Source organism: Barbatula barbatula, assembly GCF_947034865.1.
Source record: "Barbatula barbatula genome assembly, chromosome: 17".
In the NCBI taxonomy this organism is placed as follows: Eukaryota; Metazoa; Chordata; class Actinopteri; order Cypriniformes; family Nemacheilidae; genus Barbatula; species Barbatula barbatula.
In genome coordinates, this window is record NC_136780.1 from 12,264,586 (window position 1) to 12,289,653 (window position 25,068).

General features: G+C 37.4%; 3 protein-coding genes across 9 annotated transcripts; 1 reads left to right on the forward strand and 2 right to left on the reverse strand.

Annotated features, from left to right (window-relative positions):
* Nucleotides 1–410: 410 nt before the first annotated feature.
* On the reverse strand, nucleotides 411–5,838 carry trim101 (tripartite motif containing 101; the record flags this gene model as incomplete). Its single annotated transcript, XM_079478007.1, has 10 exons — nucleotides 411–1,073; nucleotides 1,394–1,506; nucleotides 2,977–3,203; nucleotides 3,285–3,409; nucleotides 3,590–3,612; nucleotides 3,709–3,942; nucleotides 4,017–4,112; nucleotides 4,187–4,361; nucleotides 4,575–4,720; nucleotides 5,677–5,838. 9 exons carry the CDS (start codon nucleotides 5,836–5,838, stop codon nucleotides 1,420–1,422), a joined length of 1,275 nt encoding a protein of 424 aa, XP_079334133.1. The 3' UTR covers nucleotides 411–1,073; nucleotides 1,394–1,419.
* Nucleotides 5,839–6,588: 750 nt separating this feature from the next.
* dnajc5ab (DnaJ (Hsp40) homolog, subfamily C, member 5ab) lies at nucleotides 6,589–19,738 on the reverse strand. Of its 3 annotated transcripts, none has more exons than XR_013787856.1 (6): nucleotides 19,560–19,731; nucleotides 10,400–10,581; nucleotides 9,885–10,098; nucleotides 9,625–9,796; nucleotides 8,567–9,500; nucleotides 6,589–8,403 (listed from the first exon to the last, which is right to left on the reverse strand). XR_013787856.1 is itself a non-coding variant. In XM_079478226.1 (5 exons), the coding sequence occupies exons 2-5, from the start codon at nucleotides 10,507–10,509 to the stop codon at nucleotides 9,394–9,396; spliced, it is 603 nt and encodes a 200-aa protein (XP_079334352.1). In that variant the 5' UTR covers nucleotides 10,510–10,581; nucleotides 19,560–19,738; the 3' UTR covers nucleotides 6,589–9,393. The 3 variants fall into 3 exon arrangements, 1 of the variants encoding a protein (XP_079334352.1); XR_013787857.1 differs by having other exon boundaries at nucleotides 8,994–9,500; nucleotides 19,560–19,724; XM_079478226.1 differs by having other exon boundaries at nucleotides 6,589–9,500; nucleotides 19,560–19,738.
* Nucleotides 19,207–24,434, forward strand: gid8b (GID complex subunit 8 homolog b). 5 transcript variants are annotated; one of them, XM_079478225.1, is made up of 5 exons: nucleotides 19,207–19,579; nucleotides 20,694–20,822; nucleotides 20,903–21,099; nucleotides 22,732–22,929; nucleotides 23,220–24,155. In XM_079478225.1, the coding sequence occupies exons 2-5, from the start codon at nucleotides 20,702–20,704 to the stop codon at nucleotides 23,391–23,393; spliced, it is 690 nt and encodes a 229-aa protein (XP_079334351.1). In that variant the 5' UTR covers nucleotides 19,207–19,579; nucleotides 20,694–20,701; the 3' UTR covers nucleotides 23,394–24,155. The 5 variants fall into 5 exon arrangements, with proteins under 5 accessions (XP_079334351.1, XP_079334349.1, XP_079334348.1 ...); XM_079478223.1 differs by lacking the exon at nucleotides 19,207–19,579 and adding an exon at nucleotides 19,700–19,860 and having other exon boundaries at nucleotides 23,220–24,156; XM_079478222.1 differs by lacking the exon at nucleotides 19,207–19,579 and adding an exon at nucleotides 19,783–20,134 and having other exon boundaries at nucleotides 23,220–24,434.
* The last annotated feature ends 634 nt before the right edge of the window (nucleotides 24,435–25,068 follow it).

A 25,068-nucleotide genomic window follows, 5' to 3' on the forward strand; every position in this document is an offset into this window, starting at 1 on the left:
CCTTAACAAAATTATTATTTATATTAACTTTTTTTATTTCTTTGTTTTTATACATACTATGTGTATTGTTCATAATATCGTTATTCAATAAGCAAGAGAAAAGAAAACGAAAATAAAAAAATGCTTATACATTAACACAACAGAAGCATGCCATAATAGTAAAAAATTGACTTTTGCCTACATAAAACATTTAACTGTTATAGGCAAAGCTTTTATTGTGCAGGCTTTGGTGTTGTACAAACATACTGGCAAAATATACCAAGTAGTTTTAAGGCAGATTTAAGGATTTAATTTAGTTAAAAATCAAATATATAACTTTGAAATAACGGAAGCTGACACATGTCGAATGAAACATTGATGACTATCTGTGAAATCTTGAATTAGAAAAATATATAGGCTAAGACAGAAATGGTAACAGTGTCTTTATTTATTAAGACAAAAACTCATAAACAAGAATCAAACTGTTGATCAATTCGCAAAATGTAAACACTAGAAGCTTCCAGTTTCATTTGTATTTATTTTTATTTTAAACTTAAAGATTATTGTTTAACAATTTCTTTCGGTTGTTAATGTTTTGTTCAAAATATTGTGCAGTGTTAAAAAACTGTAACAGGAAGTTTTTCCGGATCAGCATTGTTTTCGTCTTCTGAAGTTGTCATAACAGAACACCACTTTAAAACACTTCATTTTAGATTAGCCATCCATCTCATATCTATAAAGGGTGCAGTCAATGTTGAATCGGGATGGTTTACAAATCAAGAGTGGGTGGGGGTGTTTTAAACTGTAGAATATCTTGGACCAACAGATGGTTCTGTAGGATTGTCATCGACGCTGCCAGTACAACAGAACACAAAATAGACATAATTGAAATGTGCCTCATTTAAATGAATCACTCCTTCACTGGGTTTGCATCAGGAAACGGAGGTGATATCCCACAGGACAGGATGACAGCAAGACATTTCCTGCTTTGAGCTAAATGGTAACTTTGTTTTGGGGAGAACGTTGAGCCAGGAGAAACCGCTGGAGAGCCGCTGGAGAGCTCGGTCTAGAGCAGAGCTCACATGTGTGCCAGTCTGCAGAGATTTGGTAGAGATGATAAAGTAAAGAGAGACTTTATAAGAATTAAAAAGCAAACCCTGGAGCCGACAGAGTTTTGTCTTACTCAAAATTAAATAGTTTCAGTTTTTTAAACTTACAAAAAGCTCTACAGATATTTAAAATAATGTCAAAGATAGTTTTGCCAAACTCAAGATACCAAAGTACTCATCATTCCAGTTAGAATGATGTCATTGCTTAGATATGTTGTATGTTACTCCCAAACAATAAAAGAAGAATCGGCTGAGAAAGATGGCAGGATGCTCAAAACACTGGTTCAGCAATATTAGGATGGTACCTGGTGACTGTGCCTCCTCACCGCCACTATATACAAATTAGACACAGAATGCTTCCCCACACTCGCTGTAGGATGACCAGAAAGCCCACGAAGTAAAGGATGAGAGTGACAGCCTGAGGAAAGATGGAAATGAAGATACGCAAACACTGATATTCAATAGAAGCGTGACAGGGTAGGACCTGAAATATGCAACATGACAATTAATTCATTACCAATTGAAAACTTTTTGTAAACACCCAATTATTACAGGAGATGACCTAAGACCTAACCAAACTCAAAATAAATGAAACTGAGGTCTCAAAGGAATATCACTTTTTAGAAAAAGTGATAGCAATGATCACCATGATGCTGGAGACTTGGCGAAGCAGATCAGCAGATGGTGAGTGATGATGGTCATGCTGGTGATGTGGCAACTATTGAAACACTGACAGACCCCGCTTCATTTTCAGGCCCCACTGATAATTGACAGATTTTGCTAGACTGGAGCTTATCACCTGCCAGCTATTTGACCTGTACCAACTTGGGAGGAGCATGGCACCTTTACCTGGTTCTGCTGGTGAGCTCTGGATTCCCAGTCACCAGCATCATAATCCTCATTTGCTAAATCTGCCTGGCCCTTCACAGTAATAATAGGAAAAATAACAATGTAAACATTGGTTTATATTGACTGGTTACATCTAAGTTCTTCAATTGATAAAATTGCAAATCATCACTTGTGACTGTTCCTTTAAGTGATAATTTAACCAAAAAGAAAATACTGTCATCATTAACCCTGTTGTCAATTAAACGCTGTGTAAACTTTATTTCTTCCGCAGGACACCAATGAAGATATTTTAAAGAATGTTGTTAACTGGGAACCATTCTCTTGCATTGGTGTCCATATGTAATATAAGTAAATGGGTATACTGTAAAAACTTTTTTGACTTTTTTGCTGTAGTTATGCAGCTAGTTGCCAGTAATTTACTATAGATTTATATTTATCTATTTTATTCACAACAGTCTGTTCAAAGATAAATGAACATTACAGATGAACAAGCCTTTAACGTTACAGAAAAAAACGACAACATAACAGCCTCATGCAAAGCATTCTGGGAACCAGAAATCCACATAAACCTTTTTCAGTTCTTTTTCTAATTTTGGTTCACAGAATCCTTTGCATGAGGCTGTTTTTACTAGTTTTTTTCTTCAAGAATAAAGACTTGTTAGTGTTAAATGATCCTTTTGAACGAACTGTCGCCAGTAAATTACATAAATATAAATCTACAGCAAGTTACCGGCAAACTGCTGCCAGTAATACTGTCATTTCTACAGAAATTCTTTACAGTGTACCGAAGCTGTTCGGTTAGCAACTTTCCTCAAAGTATCTTATTTTGTGTTCTGTGAAAGAAAAACATACACATTTGAAATGACAAGAGAGAGTTATGACAGAATTTTCATTTCTGGGTACTATCCCTTTAAATTTACAAAACCAGGCAAATAGAAAAACGTATATGTAACCATTCACTTCAAAATTTGAAACTAAATTGTTTTTAGAGTGAAGGCTCTTAATCTTCAGATGCACATGTAAAGCGATATGAATGTACCTGCTGGGTGCTTAACCCATGCCTTTCACACACAGGCTCCTTTATGACATCTAAACATATGTCTGCTTGTTCCCATGTAGTCTCCGTTGTTTCTTGCATAGGGTTTCTCATGTCCGAGTCCTCTGATTTTAGATCCAGGTCTGGTTCAGGATCAGGTTCTGGGGTTGCCACTGGTTCAGGTTCATACTCCGGTTCTGGTTCATCAGGTGTCTCCACTTCCTCTTCAACTGTAATGTTACCAGCATTAACTAGAAAGATTCTGGCTCAGATTAACACTATATTATTGTTTAGCAAGAAATGATGCTCACTCTTTATGAAATCTAGCTGATGGAGCACTCGCTCCTCTTTTTTAAAATCCACATTGTAGTGATCCATCACCTCATATCCAGGTTCCAGGGTCACCAGCGTGAAGCAAGTAGAGGCCTTACAAACCCTTCAGATTAAATGAAAGTACTGTTGAATGTTTGATGAAAGTTATGACAATTAAATGTTTCTTTCACAATCATACACATGCCAACAATTAAGTGACATAAGCAGCCATGCATGTCTTACAAGCTTTACATTTAAATGCTGAACAACAATTTATAAATAACTATTATGTCGAGTCACTTACTTCTCAGTAATATCTTTTGAAGTCTATAAGAAAGAAATGTACATTTAAAAAAGAGAAATACGAAATATAAGAGAAAACGAAACGAAATATAAGAGAATACAGACACATTCTTTTTATACCTGTACAAAAGCTGCCAAATCTGGTTCTTCAATAACATTAAGTGCTGCCTGCACCAGTTTTGAGTTTGTGTCTAGATGGCTACTGTAGGTCTGCACTAAAGATTGTGTCCAGCCAGTCTTTTCCTCCTCCTCATAGCTTATTTGTTGAGACATGATCTTACGACGTTCCACCAGAATAGCGCTCATGCGATCAAACTTCTCACATAGAATCTGCTTTTGGATCCTGCTGTTGTCCTGTTAGAGGAACATATAGTGAACATTACTTCACATCTAAATGACAAACACTTTTCTCCAATATCCACACAAACCTCTATGTTCTTGCTTATTGCCTCCAGCTCATTAACAAACGCTTGGACACGGTCATTTGTGGAGACCAAGGCGGCAACTCCATCATTGAGTTCAGTCTACAAAAATAAAAAATGTAAACTAATGCAAAATTACTCTAGATTGTAAGAAGCAAATATCTTTAGGACCTTACTTTCTTTTGCTCATAGACATCAGATAGAGGAGTGACGTGGCAGCTCTTGTGTGCGCCAAACACCTTGCAGAGAGAGCAGGTGGGCACCTCACATGTGATGCAATAAATATTAAGCTTCTCATCATCATGTTCCTCACAAGTCAGCTGTGCAAGAGGCTTCGGTGGGGGCCTGGAGCTGCAGACATGTTGATTTACAGCAAAACACTTTAAACAGGACCAAAGACCAACAACCTCATTCGGATGCCGATAACTCCACGAAACGTTAAATGTGCTTGTTCTTACAGACTCCCCAGTTTATTTGTTGTTCATAGGCTTATCCATGATCATATTCTTTAGGCTAAGAGATTGAACAAAAGGCATTTCTGGAACATTGCTCTACTGATCTCACCTTGCAGACTCCTGCTTGTAAACATCAATGATGTTCTCCACAAGTAAATTGCGCTGCAGTCCGTAAACTCCGTGGCGGTCCAGGACAACCTCATGGTGACAGGAAGGGCAGCGGAAGCGTCCAACACCAACCTTTAAGAGAGATGGCTACAAATCTTACTCAGCATGCTGTTCAAGCCGTATTGGTTATTACGTGTGTTCACTGAGATTTGAAAGCAGTCAAAGCACTGTTTGCCAATAAGAAGTATTAAAAAAATCTAGTAAAGTTGGATTAAATGTACCCTGATAACAAGCATGACTGTTTGATCTGTCAACACCCACTAATTTGTAATTTCCTGTTTTCTCTAAAGAAATGCTGTGTCTACCCCAGAGTATGGTACTTTTGGTTCTGAATCGGGTTAAAGGTTGCATACATCTGTTTCTTAGCCTGTGTGTTGGGAAACATGTTGACCCATTCTGTAAACAAGTGAGGATACATTTGACATTTGCCGATTTAAAAATCACTTCCTGTAATAGTCACTGTTAAATACATTTTCAGATTGACAACCAGAGCACCATCACTGGCTCGCTGAGAAAAGTCCCCTAGCTAGTGAAAAGAATAATTTGTTTAGTGAAATGCCATGTATACATCAATGGTGCACAGGCTGTATTCAGAATTAAGCTTCTAATGTCGAATCGCACTCACTCTGGAAGGTGATCGCGTGTGGTTAAGTGTCCAGGGCATCTAGACTTGCGCATGTACTTTTTCCATGAAACCTTCAAATCTTTAGGTGCATCTGGAAATGCCCAATAGGTTTTTGCCTTTGCATTGCTTATATATCAGTCCCAGCATTTCCTAAAATGCTCGACGCTCTCTTCGCTTGCAAGGGTTTATAAAAGTTACACTTTCCAGTGTGTTCCGGAAAGGACGGCATGCTATTAACGATGAAGAGGTTTCAAAACTCCATTCAGATCTTAGTTTAAAACTGACATCTCATGTCATGTGCATACAAACACATGTATAGTGTTTTTATGAAGAGCTAAAATGTCAATTGAGGTTTTGATCGAAAGACTTAAATGTAAGCAATCTTCATCTAAGAACAAAACAACTGGCACATACACACCTGGTACAGCTCGTTGGCACATTTGCGGCAAAGGTTGTGGAGGCAGGGCAGCATGACCACTGGTTTTGTGAACACCTCCATACAGATGGGACAAATAAGTTGTTTCTCAAGAGTCCCCAACGAGTCCCTGCGGTAAGAGTGCATATCCAACGGAAGACACATGGCTGTGTGCTCTCACTGACCCCACACTTACTGCAAAACTGAGAGGGTAATATGTAAAGCCACTAGGATTTGTTGGTCAGCTCTGACCCTCTTCATATCTCTGTGCCGTCTCTCCTTGCTATTTTCTTATACGATTTTCTAATCTCTTGAGGCACAGGGCGGTGGATCTGCCCATGCTTGATCTGGGCAATGGGGCCTCGAAAGCCTTGTTAGTTTGTGGCTGGAAATATATGTGTATGTGTGTGTGTACCAGAAAGGGAAGGTGTCTGGTTTCTTGTTGACTCTCAGGGACTCCCCCCATTTAATCAGCTGTGCCCTTATCGGGCAGCCACTGGAATGCTGGGAAACAGAGATGATGCTATGGATACTGTTACTCCAATAATTCATGTCTACAATCTCAGGACACGAAGCGTGCTTAAATATATATATTTATTTATGCCTGTGCAACATATAAAGTTTTTTGTATTTTAGTTTTGTGTATTACTTGGGGCTCAAACGAATGACCTTTGTGTTACGTGAATCACTAACAATTAAGCAACATTATTTGACTCGGGTGCTATTTAAATACTTTTACTTGTTCTATTTCTATTACAGTAGCCATTTTAAATTTTTCATAGCAATATTTGTTTATATTTTATTTCACAATTTTTCTGTACTTTTACTTCCCTGTGTGCATATAAAAGTACTTATTTCGATCATTAGATCTAAATTAGATCATTTTGTAAACACACACACAAACATCACAATATTCAGCTTTCTCAACATTTATTGTACAACTGTGATTCAGATCAACTATCCATGTTACTTTTCTCAGACAATAAATTTACGCTACGACAATATCCGACTATTTACCCAGAATGTGCAAAAGACATTCTGCACAATAGCCATATTCACTTACATGTATTTTTAACTATGTCATTTATTAGAAACAGATTTTTTTTATATTGTTCTCATCACGATTTTTACATGAATATTACGTTAACTTCAGAGAACATGTAGATCTGGCATGATTTAGTTTCGATGTGACACTTCACAATCCATGCAATACTTCTGGATTGGGAGGAAGTCTGAGCAATGTTTCAACACTGATAATCATGAAAGAAGTGGAAACAAGTGTCTGCCTGAAAGAACCAGTGTAGTCATTTAAACAAAAGACCATTATGTGGATTATAGCGTTGAGAAATAATATCTTGAAGCGTTACATGTAATGAAGCCGTTCAAACAAGCAAACTAACAAATCTGCCTAATGTTTAGATCATAAATAAAAAAGAAAAAGTCTAAAAGAAACATTAAGATATCTATGAAATATCCCCATATACACCACGTGAAACTAAATAAACATATACACAATTTAGATTAAGTTTCTACACATCCCCTTTCAAACGCACATACATGTGGTAACATTTAGAGCTACAAAACAAATACAGCATAAAGATGTGACGGATACTTAAATACAAAACAAAGATGACACAGTCAGGAAGTTTAGAGCTCAGTGTTCTCTCAGTGCAGTCACATAGTATACAAGGTCTAAAATGTTTCAGTGTTCTGCAACGTTTCAGCAAAATGGGGCTGAATACACATTGACAAAAACATTTTCTACTAGGAAGCCATATGCTGTAACCGTTACGAAGAAAAAACAAACAGGCATGACATTTGTGGAGTAGTGAAGAACACATTCAAGATTATATCCTCTGGCAGAAACAGCAATAATACTGGGGTAAAATGGAGTAAAATATCCTGTTCACCTGATTAAATCACTGGCACGAGGCAAAAAGGTAAAACTATGGGTACAGTTACAAGCAAAACAAAATACAGCAGTACACTGGGCAAGAATGTCCACTTCCACGTTTAAAAAACAAAGATGTTCCAAAACTAAAACACAAGTGTTTTCTCAGAAGGAACATTGTTTAAAAATGACTAACCAAAAGCTATAAAAATCTATTGACTGAAAGCCATAGTTTGTACATATGGTTCACTTAACCCACAATCCTCCTAGGCTCATATTAAATCCCACGGTCTGAATACGGGCTTTTTAATAGTGTGATAACCATGCACAGCCTGTGTTTTTACCAAATCATCACACACACACTAAACACAGCTAGGCGGGGATACAACTGAACTGTACATGCCTACCGGATGGCATTCACACAGACAATGTTTCACAAAAAACATACGGCACATGACTGCAAACCACAGGGAAAGAAATTCACAGGATACGTGGCCATGAAATTAAATATATGAAACTATTCAAAACGTTTGTAGATGTTTGTTTTAACATAACATCCATCGAACACTCTTCAGACATTAATGGAATGTTAAAACAGACAGCATGTTCATGATGAGTTTAGGAGGTTTGTGCCCATATCCCAATAAAGGCATGGAAAGACACACAAGTTAGTATGTGTGACATCCCCGAGCGTTAAGTTTTTAAAGGGACAGTTGAGCCCAAAATAAAAATGATGTCATCACTTAGTCGCTCTCAAGTTGTTCCAAAACGGTGTAAATTTGTTCGTTCTGATGAACATTGAGAAAGATATTTGGATGAATGCTTGTGACCAAACAGTTCTTGGCCACCATTGACTACCATAGTAGAAAAAATGACAATGGTAGACAAAAGTGCCCCAGAATACTTTGGTTTAATACATTCTTCAAAATATCTTCTTTTGTGTTCAACAGAGAAATTTATAAATCAATTTTCATACTATGGTAGTCAATGGTGGCCAAGAACTGTCTGGTAAGAAGAATCCTTCTCTGTGTTCAGCAGAAATAAGACATTTATACAGATTTGTAACAATTTGACGGTGAATAAATGATGACATCATTTACACTTTTGAGTGAACTGTTCCTTTAGATCGGCTAGCAATGCCAGCTAAAGACAATCTAAACTAAAAGTTCAAAATATGACCATATATTTCTTCTAAACAATAGTTATCTAAACAAAAACGTAGTAATGACAAGTGATTGTTCAAATAATTATTAAACATTTAGCAAATTTGCGTCTCAAATCTAATGCAAGTCATTAGTCAGCTTGTGTTCCAGATACAGAGCCATTCCACACAATATAAACCGTCCTTTTTACAAGATCACACCGGGAAGACTGTAATGACACCAAATGTCTTGTGTGTGCATGTGGGGATTAAATTGTAACAGTGGACTTGGGGTTGATAAGAGATAAAAGGCAAATAAAACTAACAATTTCAATCATACAGCAGAAGATCTGCACAACTACCATTTATTTCGGTTTCGGCTAGAATGGATACCACTACCTCCACTGGGCATGCTCACTTCAATACCGTATACGTTTTGTCACAATGACAACAGTTAATTAATAAGGTTCGGTTTATGGGTTGGGGTAGGTGTAGGTATTAGCTAATGTAATTTATTGTAATATTATGACGAGATTTTGCATCACTTCCGTCCGTAGCTGTATCCGTTCTAGCAACAACCCTTTATTTCCCCTGTCTGTCTCTCCCTCAACACTCATTCCCCACAGTGCCCTCTTCTGGCATGGTGGTCCCGTGCATGTGAGAGAGAGAATGACAGAGGGAGGTTACTTTAATAGCTCGCATCTGTCCGGTAGGTGGACTGGTGAGAGTCTGAGGTCAGCTGAGTGGTCTCGGTGGCCGCCGAGGAGGGCTGCATCACAATGGGGCTGCTGCCATCTACAGGAAACAAAAATGGAATCAGGAACAAATGGGGTCGGATAAGTGAGCAGGGTGTTTATTGTGATGTTCATTACATGTATTATACAGTAACATATGGACGGTTTGTGTTCAAGCGTCTCACCTCTCTCATCAGACTGCATCTGAGCCTCTAAATCTTCAGGTGACACGTAAAAATCGGGCTCGTCTGAGTGAGGAGGATGAGGTTTACATTTCCCACAGCAGCAGTTACAACAGCAGCAAAGACAGCAGCAGAAGTAACAGCCGGTGGCCACACCACAGAATATAAACAAGGCCTGTCGAAAGACAAAAACATCAATGAAACATCTGCATGTTTCATTCATACGCTTGGTGTTTGGAACTGTGTGTGTGATAATATTGTACCTTGGCCCACCAGCTGGACAATACAAAGTATGTGTTCACATTCTCCTCTCCGAACTGTTCTGCCACGTAGAGGCCGAGAGATCCATATTTGTCGTAGATGTTGCGCTTTGTGGGATCCGACAAAATGGAATGAGCGTTGTTTATTTCTTTAAACTTATCCGCCGCTTCTGGGTTGTCAGGATTCTTGTCTGGATGGAATTTTAGAGCTAGTTTTCTGCAAACCAAAAGAGAAGAAAATCTTCTTGTTCAATGAAGGCAATGAGGCAAGTTAAGGCAATGAATCCTCTTGTGGATTAAACCGGAGATTCACAATAGCCGAACAACTTGCAAATTTCAAATTGTATATGTAGTTATATACTGTGTGTAGACTATACAGGTTCAATTGGTAATAAGTGATAAATAAAATCAACACTGAATAGATTCAGACTATTTTATCTACGATTATCTATTGCAAATGATGGAAAAAGCTGATTTATCAACAACCAAAAGACTTTTCAATCAAAAGATTATTTTACCTGTAAGATTTTTTGATGTCGTCTTGCGCTGTGCTCTTATCAACTCCCAATACCTGGTATAGTGACTCTCCTGATGTGGAAAGTGCACGCTGTCTCTGTTGTTCTGCCATTAGTCACACACACACACACACACAAATTCTCGCGCACACACACGCCCCTCACACCTCTCAACCACCAACTCTCTAAAAGAAAAAAATAGAGAGAAAGATATTATAAATGCGTTCTGTACCCCTGTTCACACAGCAGAATGATGTCACTCCTGTTTGGAGTGCTACATAGGGTTACATTTACGCCTAGTTGCTATCTGCTGTTATGTACAGACTGATATATAAGCTGCATCTGAATTTACTCACTCACTATTCCCTATACAGCGAATGGTAAATAGTCCACTATATGGGTAAGAAGCCGTATGGTACATTGACATCTATTGGTTGATCTTGGTATTGCAGTCTAAATTCAAAATCTTGAAGTTTAGCCAAGTAACTGTTCTTCTCGGTTTCTTTAGCTTTTTATCAGAAACAATCTACAAGCACTCTATTGCTTGTGAATGTGTACCAGAAGTTAATGGTAGTGCACAAACACGCGCACGTGCATTGACGTTTGTTTATTTTGTCACTTTGAAACCGTCTATATGAGGATGGGAGGGATGCTGGTTTTCTTTTGGGTGTGGCACTGTTTGCCGTGTGGTGTCATCCGAGTTTCTGCATGTTTATCCTAGTATTCAACAGATATTAATAAACAGACACAAATAAAGGTGCTTCATGATGCCATAGATGAATTTGTTTTGTCTAAATGGTTCCATAGAAAGACCTTTTTTGTCTAAATGGTTCCATAGAAAGACCTTTTTTGTCTAAATAGTTCCATAAAGAACCTTTAACATCCGAAGAGCCTCAACAAAGAGATGAACCTCTTACTGAATGATTCTTTGTGGAACCAAAAATGGTTCTTCTATGGCATCGCCGTGAACAACCTTTCAAGCACCTTTATTTTAAAGAGGGTATTAAAGGGATAATTCACCCAAAAAGGACATTCTGTCATCATTGTTCCAACTTGAGGGTTTTAGAAAAAAGTTTTGGAACATCATTGACTACCTTAATTGGAAAATGTATTGTATTTTCTTTGTTTTGTTGAACACAAAATAAGATATTTTGAAGAATTTAGAAAAGCAAACAATTCAGTGACTACCATTGTAGTTTTTCCAACTATTGTAGTGAATGATGTCCCAGAACTGTCAGTTAGTAACATTCCTCCAAATATCTTTCTTTGTGTTTAACAGAACAAAGTAATTTATGCAGGTTTGGAACAACTTAAGAGTAAGGTTTGAGTGAACTGAACAGAATGTCAAAATGCACGGTTCTTTATTTGAGAAGCAATCTTGCCCGCAAATTGTGTGCAAAAGTGGAGAATGTTTTTAGAAGGTCTTTGTTAACTGTATGAACCTGAAAGTTGTTAAATAAGGAATTGCAAGGTTATGGTACAGAAACACTGTACATTTTCTGAATAAATCGCCTGAATGCATAAGTGCATACTACTGCATAGCATGCATTGTGATTACAACATACAATGTATACACTTATACCTGGTAATCAACTACACAAAAAATGCATCGAGATCTACTGCATGAGAGTTTATTGTTTTTGTACTATAGGGAAGAGGAGGGTGATACTGTCATACACACAGGGAGGATCAGCAGTAAGGACTAGGTATGCAGCAAAGTTTATTAACCCATTAATCCAAACTAATGCAGGTTTATAGTTTTTATTTTAAATATTCTGCTGGGGCTCCTAAAAAAAATCAGTCAGGGGCCACAGTGCTCCTAGTAGAGAAAGTTGATCTGGAGCCCTAAAATGGCTTCCCTGAGTAAGAAAAAGACATACAATTATCAGTTTGTCGGACAAAAATCCCTTTAAGTGCAGACTTAAGTATCTTTTAGAATTGGTAAATTCTCTTTTGTCCCTCTTCATCCCACGAGCGTCCCGTGTGATGGCGGAGAGAGTTTTGCCTCCATTCCAGGCTAATCGTGCAGCTTGTCAGTGAGTATTAGCAGATTAGTATTAGCGGAGCGTCTGAATAGGTGAACGGTTATTTTTGTCACTTCTCAAATCCTGTGTGCTTTTTAAACGGGAACCTCAATCACACACACTCCAATCATTCCTCGAAGTTCGATTCACTATGAGGCATTGAGGTTTGATACAAGATTTTTCAGATTTGATTTCATGCCGAGTTTAATAGCCCAAACTACAGAAGCGTTTTCACTGCCCTTCAAATTGCGCAAACTGAAATTGCAAGTTGAAAAAACGCCCAACATGCGATGGAAAAATCCCATCTATAGCAAAACGTTTTTATGCTCCCATGAGGTGTTTTTTCAGGAAATTAAATAAAGGAATATTTGCAAACGAGCTTTGAAATTTGGCGTATGAAAAAGTCATGCTAATTTTTTAAAAGAGGTGACACTGTATGTTTGGACAGAACATTTGGAGAGATAAGGAGCAAGGAATTCACATTAAGAATTATCTTATAGGATGGCCTAAATGCAAGAAAAGTGGAGACTGTAGATTTATTAGGAACGGTGCGTGAATATAAATAAATTAGAGAAATGCAGATGTTTCTCTTCACAAGCCATCACAGTAGGTGGCGGTACGCAACTTGAAGTTTGGACTCAACGAGAGAAAAATTTACATTTCAGTCGCATAACATGGTTTAATGGTTGTATAAACTCTCTGTAAGTCGCTCTGGATAAAATCATCTGCTAAATGAAAATTTAATGGACATGCTATCATTCTGCTATTTTTTATTGATATTTAAAAATGTTTTGCAAATCTGTAAGAGAAGCCCGCCTTAGGCAGAGCCAGAGAGAGTTGCGCCAACGGAAGTACAACTTTTCGCGTGTGAATCTCATCACCGCCACAACCTTAGTTTGCTTCTTATTACTATTTATCATATACAGTATGTAAGTAACGGAAGTGTGTGATTCAGACCTATAAGCACATGGATCTATTGCTTCAATGCTTTGTCAGAGTTGACTACTAGTCTGGTTTTCATGAGTAGCAAATAAGACTTAAATTTGGCTGACGTGACAGCCCTAAGGGCAGAGCTCTGCAATGCAGTCTTACCACAACACTACATCCATCTCAGCCAACCCCCCACGATCCACCATGTTTCTACACCACCATATGGCCTAGCTAAATCTTTACCGGCCACATGCACTAAGGGTGTTGGCAAAAGTCTCCACAGATGACCAAATATCACCGAGTGCTAACAACAAGTGTTTCCTATACACGTTTGTGTTGTATAGAGCTCTCCTCTTGCTCTCTCGGTTTGTGTTCAAACAAACGTCACACGTTTTTCATCTTTTCTCCATCTGCTTCAGCAGGTGAAGCGATGCTGTTGTGGTCTGTTTGTGGAGGGATAAAATGGCATTAGCGAGAGGGGCATGTTTGGAAAGATTCTGTTGAGCATTAACAAATACATACAGGTTGTGACACGCATGTAATGTAAACACACGCCCACAATGGTTGCCACAGATCCAGATCTAATAAATCCAGCCAAATGACATGAACGAAATTCCATTATGATCAACATGTTTGTGTTTTTTTTTATAACACAATTGCTGATGCAATAGATGACAACAATTTGAGAGGAATCTATAATGAAACATGGTAACAAAACACGTTTACCAGCAGCCGTCGTAGAACCACTGAAGCTGTTACTAAGACTTCAGAGCAATTTTGTTGTAAAAGGTTGCCAGTCAAGTCACTTGGTCTAACACAACTCTAATGTGAATATTTGTCTCTAAACAGACTTATTTAGGACCAGAAAGGCACATCAAGGGAAGAAACTAGAAACTGATGGAAAGACTGATCTTACCAATTAAAACGTAAACTAGCAAGTCAACAGAAGGAGGTTGTTCAATGATACTACACACTGTATGAATATAATAAATAACACACTTATCACATTATAGTTTCCATGTTAACGTCGAAGGCGACGTTTTGCGAAAACAATGACGTCATACATGTGCATTGCACGTTCAGTCTGCAGGCATGCGGTCCATGTATCCATGTAAATGAAGATCGTTTTGATAGCGCTGTCATGTGTACGTGAAACTTTACAAAAACGCTAAGGAAAAAGCTTTTTTTATCGTGTAAACGCACTCGGAGAGGCTGACAGCACTACTCTGATGTAGAGCCCGACCGATATGGATTTTTGGGGGCCGATGCCGATATTAACTTGAAAAGAGCCGATTTATAAGCCGATATTTTGATTTTGAAAATAAACTGGATATTAGACCCATTTCCTATAAACTGCACTTACACAACATTCAATAGCAAAATATCTGCCTGTTCTAGGTATGTGGGCTGTATAAACCATTTTCCAGAAGGGATGTTAAAAAAAAGCCTTAGATTACAGTCTCAATGACTAAACAATTGCACATCTAAAGTATATATTTTTCAATGATCACAAAACAGTCTGGTTTTAAACATTTAACACTTTTAAAGTAAAAGAGCTATACCAAACAAATTAAATATTCCACAAAACCATAATAAAATTAAAATAAGTTAAATGTATAGCTACATATACAATAAATAAATATAAAATATAAAATAAATAAATAATACCAAAATATAATTAAAACAATGTAGAATGTTCTCAATATATACAGCACACAGGCAAGAGGTTTTCCTCCTTAACTACTTTTTACAAATTATACTTTTAGACTTTTACTCTGTTTACCTCTGAACTTTAATATTTGAACAGTGTTTTGAAAAATGTCTTGAACAGGGTGCTCCTTAGTACTGCCAGTTGAGAAGTGGCAGGTTGTAATACAGGAAGCACAACATCTCTGCCTTGGAACCTGTTAGAGAGCTTGAGTGAACATGAGTGAAGCATGAGACTCTGTTTCTCATGTTTTATCGGCCGTTATAAACGCCGATGCCGATTTAAATGCCATTAGCTCATATCGGCCGATAATATCGGCCGGCCGATATATCGGTCGGGCTCTACTCTGATGATTCAGAAAGTGTGTCATTGTTGATAAACTGCTCAAGCTTCATTCTGGCAGTTAAATTGCATGGCAGTCAGATCAGACAGTGTGTTAAATATAGTGTGACACAACACACTGCCCACATATCGTGTGAACTGAGCTCATGTGGTGGTCTCCCAAATCAAAGTACTTCTTTTAAAGGGCTTAGTAATTCATTGATAGCAACCAATACACAACCATAGAAACAAGAGAAAAAAGTTAATATATAAAAAGCTAGCTTTATGTAATCTATATAGGCTACTATAAAAGTTTTCAGGGAAAACTGAGTATATTAACTCTGAAATGAGGGAAACTCTGGGTTTTTCATTTCAGAAAGCGGGGGAATGTCAAACCCGAGAAAGATGGGTAACTCAAGCCTGTTTCTAAAAGAGAGGTAACTTATACTCAAGAGTCAGTCACTATAGTAACTTACTCTGTGAACCTAACCCGGTCAGGAGCAGGTTTTCTTTGGCAACCCAGATTTTCTTTCGATATCCTCCCCTTTTTAAAGCGGTGTACCTCATTCATTAATGGCACACATTTTGAGATCATCTCTGCGACTAAAATCTCATATGTGCTTTTGTAGAGGATCCTGTATGCGAAGAGGCTGAATTAATTCAAATGGGTTGTACCTTAGTTTCAGGAGAGCAATTTAGGACCCGAGTGGAATTTTTTTGTTTCCTGGTGCATTTCAAATAAAACTCTTTCTTTACAGCGAATAATAAGATATATCGAAATTTATCTCATCCATCATTACATCATTTAAATCAGCCATAGTGGCCATGTATTATATCATAGCATATTCTTCCATTACATTTTCTCCCAAATGCTAGCTGTCTATGGAGGATGAGAAATAAGTGTGTAAATAAAGTGCATGAATAAAAAATAATAATAAATACAGACATGAATGCAGAAATGAAGCGTTAAAGGTAATAAACAATTAATTTAGAGGTGTAGCCATTCCTAGATTTCCTACCCAAATCTGCTCCGAGCACGGTTCGAACCATATGACACGAAAGTCTGACACCCTAACAAGTGTCATATACACCATGACGTCTAAGTCTCACCACTAGAGCACTGATGGGAAGTGACAGCATACTTATTTTAAAATGATTTCTCTTTTATTTTGTTTCATTCATTTATTCATTCATTAATTTACTGATAAATGTGTTTGTTTAATGGTACATTTATCTATTTATTAATTTAAACTTAAGTCATTTTCAGCACATTCGTAAATCCACTCCACTGTATGCAGAGCGTGTACGTGCTCTCAATCACTTTCTGCCGCCATGTTGCTTTTTTTGGTGCCGTTTCCATGGCAAATCTTAAAGTGGAGGTAAAATGCTATGTCAGTCATCCTAAATTGGCGAAACCACAGTAAAGAACCAGACCTTTGCTTTGTTTCATCCGGACGCGATACAACATAATAACCATTTACCGTTAAAACATTTGACTATTTCGGTTGTCTACACAACAGAATCGCATCACAAGCGCTTCCTGGAACATTTATTTAATTGATCTTTTGCTGCTATATCCTCTAATAGGCTCATTTTAACAACAATGGTGTAGAGTCGCAGAACAGGTAATAGACACACAACAGTAAACAAAATGCAGCAACTTTGAAGTATTTGTATCTGTCAATCTGTTTCCTGTTCGCTATAAGTCTCTAACCATTCGATTATTTTATGAACCATAACGTTTTTATCTACATTTAGCTTTAGCGTTATTGATCAGCATGTTAACATTTGTGTCCCTGTCAAAACCCAGGCTAAAGTCTCAAAATCTAACTATAACAAGCATCAAATATTCATTTCAAGCATTCCTTTCACTAAGATTTCAATCTCTAAAATGACATTATTCCATCGAATATTGATGTTATATTCTCACAGAATATTCTGTATGATGATTTTATGTTCTAGTTGGGAAATTATTGAAAGATATAAGTAGTTCTGGTATGAATGGCGTGGAAGGGCTAATTTAGTTAGCAAATTCGTTTTCTGTTTATGATGAGAGCATTTTATTTGTACATAACATTTGTTGTTTGAATGTTTTTAGTAGTTTTTATTGACAAATATGAATTATCAGACTTCTATTTAGAGGCCATTCCGCTAGCCACAGAACCTACAAAACATAGATACATACATACCGTGGATATCAAAATATAAAGTAAATGGCCTTCATCAAGTAAAGGGGCTTCATTTCAGCTCAGTGGTTATAGCTTGGCGCTAGCAATGCCAAGTTCATTGTTTTTCGATCCCAGGTTTTGCACATACTAAGGAACAAATGTAAAGGACAATGCAATGCAAGTCTCTTTGGATAAAAGCGTCTGCCAAATGCATAATGTAAATGTAATGTAGATCAACTAAAGAGTTCACATTTTAACTGTGTTGGTTGAACCTCCTTACTGAATGGGCCCCTGGACAAGTTCTCTATGATATATAAAATGAACTTGACACATTATTACGGTTTTATATATATCGAACATTTTGTTCTTGCTACTTTCAGCTTCAGTTGAATCATTTCGAATAGTGTATTTCTATATATCACGTCTTAGTAACTTTCATATTTAAAATTCAAATACAACGAATGCATCACATTGGATGGACTAACAAACTGCAAATTTATAAAGCTGAATTTGAAGTGAGATTATCACCGTATGGTGAAGCTTCTAATCCATCCCATGAAATACTGACAAAACAAAACCTTTAACAATCTCGGCACAGCTGTGGGACGGAAAAAGTCAATTAACTATGGACTTGGAGTCACATATATAAACTCATAACTTGTATATTTTAATATGTCTCACTGCACTTTCACCTTTGTGTGCTTAACTTTTATTTTTATTCTGTACTTTCGTTGCCTTTGTTGATTGTTACTTGTCTTGTAACCTTACTTGTGTACTGGAAGCTTCTGTAACCAAGAAAAATTCCTCGTGTGTGTAAGCACACCTTGCAATAAAGCTTGTTCTGACTTGAGTTTTATGAGAGAGAGAGAATCAGAGTTCTGCTGTATTTTGGAACAGTGGGTAGGAACAAATGAACCCAGCATTCAATCATGAGATTTGATAAAGTTAGCAATTGCTGATAATAACAACAAAAGAATGTTGAAATGAAATGTAAAAACACTGTTGATGGCAAGTCATCTCTGGAGAACCAATACCAGCATATACTAAAACAACCAAAAGAACAAACCAGATTCATATTTAAAGTGACAGTTCATCAGTAAGTGACTAATGTTATTACACACACCCATATGACTTTCTTTCCTATGTTCTGGGTGACATAAATAAGATGCTTGGCACAACCTGACAGCCTCGGACCCCATTCGCTTTTATGGTATTACAAAACTTCCTGCTGAAGCTTCCTTTTTTCTTCATTTTGTGTTCATAGAATAAAGTAAGTCAAATGACATGCAGGTCAGTAAATGAAGAAGTCATTTCGGTCAAACCTACACCCTTCAATAATGGAAAACAGTTCCACTATTAATGTCACAAAATAAGACACATTTCCTAGTATGTAGCCACTTTGCACATTGACCTCTAAGAAAGTAAAAGCGGAGAATGGTGGTCATGTGTCACACAAAGTGTAGGCCCCATGTCAATAAAGCATCTGACTGTAAAAGAAATCACAAATCAATATATGAAGACGTCAAAACCACTGGTCATTTAAAAAACGACTGGTTTCCAGCCTATGCTTCCTTATCAATAGACTGTTAAAACCTCCTAGTCGTCGTTGATGGTAATAATGAGATTGCTAGTGTAGAGCACATCACTTGTTTTTATGTCAAGATACAGGACAGCAGTCAGCGACACCAGCAGCGTCTTTCTCATGGGGATCAGAGGATTAGCAAACACCATTGTTTGCGATTCAGCAGCAGTAGAAATGCTGCAAATAACCGCAAAGCGTTAGTGACAGCACGATGATAAGAGTTTCAAAACTGACCGATGTCAAACCTCGGTGTAGACTGATCGCTTACAGAAGTAGATCCTTTAATCTGATCGTTTAGCGCTCAGCATCCATATTGGTTCGCCGGTCAGAAAGAACCTTACTACAACAGTAATCCCGCGTGCACATAGAGCAGGGTCGAGACGCCCAGATAGGATTTGTCTCTGGCTACGTCGACTGATATAGTTCTTACCTTCTACAGGAGAAACGCAGGTAGGAAGGCAGATCGTCAGCTCTTCGTGGGTGATTTTCTATATCTAGACGGCCTTCAAACTGGAGTAAATCTAACTCCGGTGATCAGATAAGTATTTCTGCGCTGATCACGAGCACCGTCTCTGCTCACTGCTCATCGCTCACTGAGAGTCGTGCGGTGACGTCACTGCCGATCTCGAAAAGGAAAATGGGCGGATACACACGAGGGACGCCGTTTCCGTAATCAGAAAACGAATCAAATAAACGGAGACATTTTTGGACGTTAACGTGTTTAATCGAAGGTACGCTGTTTTATTGTCAAAACATAGAATAACGCAAATATACTGAACGGGCAAGCGAAAACACAATACATACTCGAGAATCATTTTTAATAATTATATCTAAAAATGTAGATACGCATTTATGATTACCGTTGTTTTGTGTTTATCAAAACATTTTTATACACGCTAGCCAATCCAAGTGAGCCATCGTTGAAATCTCGAGTTCCTTTAAATATCGCGAGAGCTGGTTACGGCCTTTCTCCGAGCTGCTAGCAGGGAAAGTGTACACATTCAGGTGAAATTAACATTTTTCGTATTATCGAAAACGTTTTCTTGGGTATGGATAACGTGTCATCCTGCATGAACGCTCAGAGACTGGTGTTGTTTATTTATTTCTCGTTTAAATTTGTTGTTACGTATGAAATCTGTCGCGGTCTCTTTTCTATCGGCACAGGCTTCAATGTTATGATACAGGCCTTTGAAATTAGAGCTTCCGGTCATCGTAAACGCTAATGTAATCGTGTTTGGGCTTCCAATACGTTCTTGGTTTATATTTTCTCATAGGTTGTAAGCCTATTAATTTTTTTCCGTTGCTTATTTTACCAATGCCATTGACAAGATTTAACTATTTGCAAACTGGTAAAGTTATTTTCATTAGGCGTGTCATTTACATTCAATTTACTACCACTGTTTATTTAATTATATTAAATAAATGGGAAGATGGACAAAAGTAATGATTTCACATTCAACTTTTGAATTTATTTAGCTTGTAAGTTGGACTCAACCCATGGTTTAAAAAGTTGTATAATGTATGTTGAATGACAGAAATCTTTGCATGTTCTTTGTCAATGCAGAACACTTCATGATGAGTTATGCTGAAAAGCCAGAGGACATAACACGGGAGGAGTGGATGGAAAAGCTCAATAATGTTCACATTCAGCGGGCAGATATGAATCGACTCATTATGAATTATTTGGTGACCGGTATGCATTCAACTAAACTTCTTTCTGTTATTACTAACTGCCTGTAAATGAACTGTACTCTTTATTTAAAATTTATTTAGAGGGGTTTAAAGAGGCGGCTGAGAAATTCAGGATGGAGTCGGGCATTGAGCCAAGTGTTGATCTGGATTCCTTGGATGAGAGGATAAAGATTCGGGAGATGGTCTTGAAAGGACAGATACAAGAGGCAATTGCACTGATTAACAGTCTTCACCCTGAGCTGCTGGACACTAACCGCTACCTGTACTTTCATCTTCAGGTAACAAAGAAAAAAAGATCTTGACGTTTTGTATGGAGTCTAATTTGTTAAATGTTATTTTAATAATCAATTGTACGATTAAAATATCTACAGTTGTTCGTTTTTGAACTTTTATTTTGTATACTCACCGTTTACCTTATATGGCGAATTAATACGGCTGCTATGTTATTTTCCAGTAGATTATTCATCTGTAAATTTAGACCATTTACACACTGTATTGACATTCTTCTGTTATTCAGCCATACAGAGCAGAGGTAGGTATTACTGATACCCCATTCACACAAACCACTGATCCCAGAAAATGGCACAAAAATTAAAAAAAGAGTGCCTTCTGTGTGAATACAAACAAATCCCAGATTGATCCAAAAGGGATTCCGGAAAGGGGACCTAGTGACATCAACAGGACCAGTCCCAGAAAGCACTCTTCGTGAACAGAAGGCAGAAACCATTCCGTAAAATCTTTTTAATGATGACGCACATCTATAATAAATCGTAAATAATTTCGCTATGAAAACAAATGAAGAGTTTGGTTCCAAAATGAGATAACTCTGTTAAAACATAGTTCACCCAAAAATTTAAATTCTGTCGACATTTATTCACCCTCAGTTTGTTCCAAACGTGTATACATTTTTTTTGTTTTATTGAACGCAAAGGAAGATATTCGGAAGAATGTTAGTTACCAAACAGTTCTCATCCCCCATTTACTGCCCCATTTAAAAAAGAAATACTATGAGTGTCAATGGGGGATGGTATCTGTTTGGTTACTGAGATTCTTTCCAAATATCTTTCCCCGTGTTCCAATGTGTAATTCATGACAGTTTATCTTATAACAGAGTATCCCAGTTTGTTTGTTTTGATTTGAGCCATAACAACTCAAACAATACAGCTAACCAACACAATAAAAACATGTTAACATAATTAAAAACATGAATTTAGAATTTTTTGAGAACTTGAAACCAAACTCTTCAAATATAGTAAAGCGAGTAATTTTAGTTCGTCAGTAAAATTTATATTTGTCTTTAGGACTCTTGCATTCATCCTTGATTTATGTTGCAAAAATACTGGCTAATTTTAATATCGCAGCATTACTTTATATGTTTTCATTAAGTAAATTTGCACCGAACAGGCCTGAACAATTTGTTTTCATATGACATTTTATATGTATCTTATATTTAGCTTAGCTTAGTCTGGTCTCTTCTTTGTTCTGCATTTAACAATAAAATATATAAATAAAATTGTTTTAAAATTGACGTCTTTGTCATTTGCAAAAGGCAACAATATATTTTAGGGCCTTATTATTAAGGCCTTATTTGCTACTAAATAAGGAAGGCAGTAATAATAGTTGAGCTATTTAGCCACCTAAAAACACTGCAAGAAAATATATTTCACTGTGAACAACCCTATTTTCACTACTTAAAAAAATTCACATAACATTACATTGCAGTATATTACGTCACGTGTCTTTACAGGATCTTTATGGGATGAATGCATGCACAGATTCCAGAAAATCACTGGCAGTATGTATGATCAAAGTCTAACGATCCCCGGACAAATTCCTGGACACATTTTCCAGGATCTCTGTGTGAAAAGGGCTTAAATTAAAAGTAAACGTTGTCTGCTTTCCTACCACAGCAACAACACCTGATCGAGCTGATACGCCTGCGGGAAACTGAGGCTGCGCTGGAGTTTGCACAGACGCAGCTAGCTGAACAGGGAGAGGAAAGCCGAGAGTGTCTGACAGAGATGGAGCGGACCCTAGCTCTCCTAGCATTTGACAACCCAGAGGAGTCTCCCTTCGGTGACCTACTTAACATGATGCAGAGACAGAAGGTAACGCGTTGCTTCAAACGTAAGAAAATACTGATTGGGGTATTTTAACCTTTTAGGACCACTGCATCTGTATGATTTAAATATTGTGCAGGATTTACACAATGTATGTCTAACCGAAAGGTGTGTAAAGGTCATGTGATTATAGAGACGGCAGTTTGCCCCCTCTAGTGGAAAACCCCTGTTCTAGCCTACAGTCTTTTTTAAGTCTGATATTTACTCACAGCCTGTTGTCAATTTTACTGTGAAGATATCTTTTCAAATGAAAATGATTCTGTGGTCCTGCATAACAGGTATGGAGTGAAGTAAACCAGGCGGTGCTGGACTACGAAAACAGAGAGTCGACACCTAAACTTGCCAAACTCCTCAAACTACTGCTGTGGGCTCAGAACGAGTTGGATCAGAAGAAAGTAAAGTACCCTAAAATGACGGATCTCAGCAAAGGCACCATCGAGGATCCCAAGTGAACATGAAACGGCATCTCTATGCTTGCATTCTGTGGGGAACAAAATGGACGCTTTCCCTTTCCTTAACTATTTATACTCGATGACTGACACTCAAACATCCTTTTAATCATCCTTTTGTTTGGTTTACCCATCAGAGACTTGGCATTAAATAGGCTGTGGTAATGAGGTTGTTGACATTAAAGGATGACTCCTTGCCAAAATGAAACACTTTGTTTCGCAGAGAGATTTCTGTGATTTGTGACTTGCTGAGCAGAATTTATTGTATTTTAGCCATTTCGGTTTTTTTTTGCAGAGAACTATTAGCGCACTATTTTGTCTGCGAATGTTTAGAGAGTAAATGAGGAACCACACTTACATGCTGATTTACTAGACGTTTTTGTCCACTGATGTCAGGTACCAAAGGCAAAATATTGGTGTCATCAGTAACAGCAGATTGATTGTATCAAGATGACAAATGTGCTCTGTGTGCTTTCACGTTTTATTTTGTGGTGCACAGCTATACGTTTTTTGTATGTGCATTAAGGGGCCTGTTAAAGAATGTCAGCCCTTTTTGGGTACTAATATTATTGCATTATAATGTTATAAAGTCATGTGACATTGTTTTCTACTGTACATTGTCTAGTATTCCTGCTTACATTGACATTCAAGTATACTTGAATATACTTGAAACGTATATGTGATATATAGATATTGCAGAGATCAAATTGTAAGCTTCTGAATGTCAGATGCTTCACATTGTATTAAATAATATTTTTATCCCCCAAAACTCTATAGTTGATTATACAAAGGGATGTCATGCTAACGTCGTTTTATTGTAACACGTGTTATAACGTAACGTACGTTATGCTAGACTTGGCTGAAACAATCTCTGCACCGAACCAGCATAGTCTGATAGCGCTGGACGATATACCGAAAATGTGATGTCTTTCCAATCTTTGAGTCGTGATCATTTAGCATTTTCTGTAAAAGTATTAGTTACAAAGCACATTCACAATATTTAGTGCAAAAACACATTTGACAAGTTTGAGTGGGGGGTAATTGAAAAGAATGGAGAAAAGTCACGTGAGAGGAGGCAATGCCTCCAACGGGCTATGATTGGATTAACTCATCAGCGAGATCCCGCCTTCCTGCTCGTCTTCGTCATACGTTTTAAACTACGGGCGCTAAATTAGATTGAACGTTAATTAAATTGTTTTATTAGTTGTATTAATCGGAGTTTAGGATTCGTGTCGGAGATAGCGGAAGCAGAGGAGTTATCGATTGTTGACAGAATATAACGTGGTTCAGATTTGTTCAAAAACTTTTGCTTGTGATCAGGCTTGCTCAGGATAGCAGCAAGGTTAAAGTAAGTCACATCTATTTGATTTGATCTCTTAAATGCTTTTTAAGTATTTCTGGGACTGCTAATAATTAAATTGATGGTATTGGTAATGATGTTATTCTTATATAGGAAATCCCAAATGTTCCAGTAAAAGATGAAGGTGGTGTTGATGTACCTTTTCCCAAAGAAGGGAAAATAAAAAACTAAAAAAATCTGAAGTACATACTGTAATGAACTTTTAGTAATTAAAATGAATTTTTCACACATAAACACTGAAATGACACTGGTTTTCTGACAATCGCACTTGTTACTAGTGCAGAGATGAACAAAAATGACATTGAAAGAAATCTGCTT